The sequence below is a fragment of the Capricornis sumatraensis genome, chromosome 16, assembly GCF_032405125.1.
Source record: "Capricornis sumatraensis isolate serow.1 chromosome 16, serow.2, whole genome shotgun sequence".
In the NCBI taxonomy this organism is placed as follows: Eukaryota; Metazoa; Chordata; class Mammalia; order Artiodactyla; family Bovidae; genus Capricornis; species Capricornis sumatraensis.
Window position 1 is genome coordinate 49,260,916 of NC_091084.1, and position 2,977 is coordinate 49,263,892.

At 37.1% G+C, this 2,977-nt stretch overlaps 1 protein-coding gene across 1 annotated transcript; it reads right to left on the reverse strand.

Moving 5' to 3' along the window:
• Positions 1–1,253: 1,253 nt before the first annotated feature.
• Positions 1,254–2,213, reverse strand: LOC138092148 (putative olfactory receptor 56B2). Its single transcript, XM_068988005.1, has one exon. It carries the CDS (start codon positions 2,211–2,213, stop codon positions 1,254–1,256), a length of 960 nt encoding a protein of 319 aa, XP_068844106.1.
• Positions 2,214–2,977: the final 764 nt, after the last annotated feature.

Genomic DNA, 2,977 nt, shown 5'->3' on the forward strand with positions numbered 1-2,977 from the left:
TGATACTCAACAGCATTTGACTTCTTTCCACTTTTTGATTAACAATGATACTATGAACATTTCTACATAAAATTTTTGCTGCAGCTGTGTTAAGTTATCTGATTATATGCTTAGGAGTTACATTTCTGAGTCATAGGTAACTACCTTTAAATTGAGTAATTACTAAAGTTTTTTCCACAGTGCCTGTGTGATTTTTACATACTCTCTATCAATGTATAATAATGCCATGTTTCAAAACATTGCCAAAATATTGTCAACATCTGCTAAATTTAAAACAAAATAGTAATCATTTAGGGTATATATTAATTATCCTAAACTTATTGTGATTACTGTTGTTTTGATTTTAATTTATAAAAATCTTTTCATATATTTGCTGGCATCTTATATATTCTTTAGAGAAATGTCTACTCAAGTTCTTTGACCATTTAAAAATGGTAAAACACCTCAGAAAGAAGCACAAATATCTGGAGCAGTTGTTACTCAGTTGCTAAATCATGTCTGGCTCTTTGAGACCCTTGAACTGCAGATGCCAGGCTTCCCTGTACTTCACTGTATCCCAGAGTTTGCCCAGACCCATGTCTATTGAGTCGGGGATACCATTTAATCATTCTTCCTCTGTCACCCCCTTCTCTTCCTGCACTCATCCTTTCCCAGCATCAGGGTGTTTTTGAATTAGTCAGTTCTAGGCAGCAGGTGGCCAAAGGACTGGAGCTTCAGCTTTAGCACCAGCCTTCTTTACGATCCAACTCTCCTGTCCATAAATGACTACCAGGGAAACCATAACTTTGACTATAAGGGCCTAAGTCATCAAAGTGATGTCTTTGCTTTTTAATATGCTATCTAGTTTTGTCATGGAGCAGTTATATGCTATCAGTAATTAAATAAAATATATATAGATTAAATACTCTCATTAAAAAAGAATAAAATGGCAGATATCTCTTTTAACCATCTCTATTAAACATTGTTAGGAAGTTCTATTTAAAGAAACTGGAGATTAAAATGGAATATATATTCTGTTGTCTTTCTGTGGATTCCTTGAGACAATCAACATCATTGTGTTACTCATTTGATGAAGAAATTTATTGAAAAGCAAGATTACTTCATTCTCCTTTTGAAGGTTTCATTAATTGCCACTGATTCCTTAAACTAACTGAAAAATATTAGTGTTTCTTAGTTCTTCTTTATCTATAATCTTCAAAAAATATAATGAATATATACCTAGGGAAATTACAAAGTTGAGCATCCTCTCCAAGTTAATTGCCTTTGAAGTCCAGCTTAAGGAGCTTACATAAGCCCTGTCTGAGCTCCTTGTTCTTGAGTGCATAGACCATAGGATTGAGGGCAGGAGGAATGACGTTGTGGAGTATATTGAGTAGAACTGGGATGAGGGGAAACGTTATTGTTGAACTATGGGTGATCGAAATGACAATAACGACTGTGTAGAAAAACAGGATTAGGATGAGGTGGGAAGTGCAGGTACTCAGGGCCTTGGATGTAGCTTCTGTTGAGTTCAGTCTCAGTACAGAGTGAAATATCAAAGCATAGGATACAAGAATCAAACCCAAGTCACTCCCCATGACTATCCAGGCCAGAAGTAGCTGGTAAACACTGTTGACTGTCCTGTCATCACAGGATAGACTAGTGACACCAAGATTAGAGCACAGACAGTGCTCAATTTGGTTTTTTGAGCAATAGTGTCTCTGAGCTGCCAACACAGGAATTGGGATGGTGGTCAGGCTGTTTCTGAGTGCCATGAACACAGTAGCTTTGACCACAAAAGATTTGGTGATTACTGATGAATAACATAGTGGTTGACAAATTGCCACATACCTATCTATAGCCATGCAGACAAAAATGCCTGATTCCATTCCTACAAAACTATGTATGGCATACATCTGTACAAAGCACTCAGGGAGACCAATGGTCTTTGCACTGAACCACAAGATGGTAAAAATCTTGGGCATGATGGTGGTAGCAAGGCCCATGTCAACCACGGCCAGGATGCCCAGGAAATAATACATAGGCTGGTGCAGTGTTGCCTCCTGATTGATGATGATCAAGATAAGGATGTTTGCACTGAGAGCTAAGAGGTAGAGCAGAGCCAGGGGCAGGGATAGCCAGTGTTGCCAGCTGTGAATGCCTGGGAATCCCATCAGAATGAACTCAGAGACCTGGAACTTTGAGCTGTTGAAATCTCCAAGATCCTGGGACATTATTCACTAAGAAGAAAAACATTCAAGGTTACTATTCTTAATACTCTCTGACAGTGTTTGAAGAAGCTACATTCATGGTTTTTTAGGTGTTGTAGGGGAATTGTCTTTTTAAACACTAATTCTAGCATTAACATTCCTTGAAAGTGAAAGGTTTTTGAGAGTGTTAGTCACTCAGTCGTGTCCAACTCTTTGCGACCCCATGGACTGTAGCCCACCAGGCTCCTCTGTCCACAGAATTCTCCAGGCAAGAATTGGAGTCGGTAGTCATTCACTTCTCCAGGGGATTTTCATGACTGGGGTATTAAACCTGGGTCTCTTGCTTTGCAGGCAGATTAGAAGTATCCAACATTCCTTGGATATTTCTAATTAAACAGAAACTATTTTAACACATCATGTGTTAAATTATTTATCGAAACATAAACTTCATACCATAAGTCAGTTTGTATTGTTTTCATCTTCTCATAAGTGAGGAACAGAACTTAAGAGAAAATCATGACTTTGGAGATTATCTTCAGCCTATAAGTCGTGAAAGCTGGAGAAGTTGTAGCCTTCTGATATCACAGCCTGCACTCTTGAATTTGTTTTGTTGAATTATTAGAAACTTAATATATGCAATGCATATAGAAATTTCTGTGCATGGAGATATTTAAGTAATAGACCAGAAAATATGATAATGAAAATAACTCTTATTTCAAGGATTTGAGATTTTGTTAAATAATACTGTGTCTCATTTAATTTTAACTTGAAATGTATGAAATAATTTA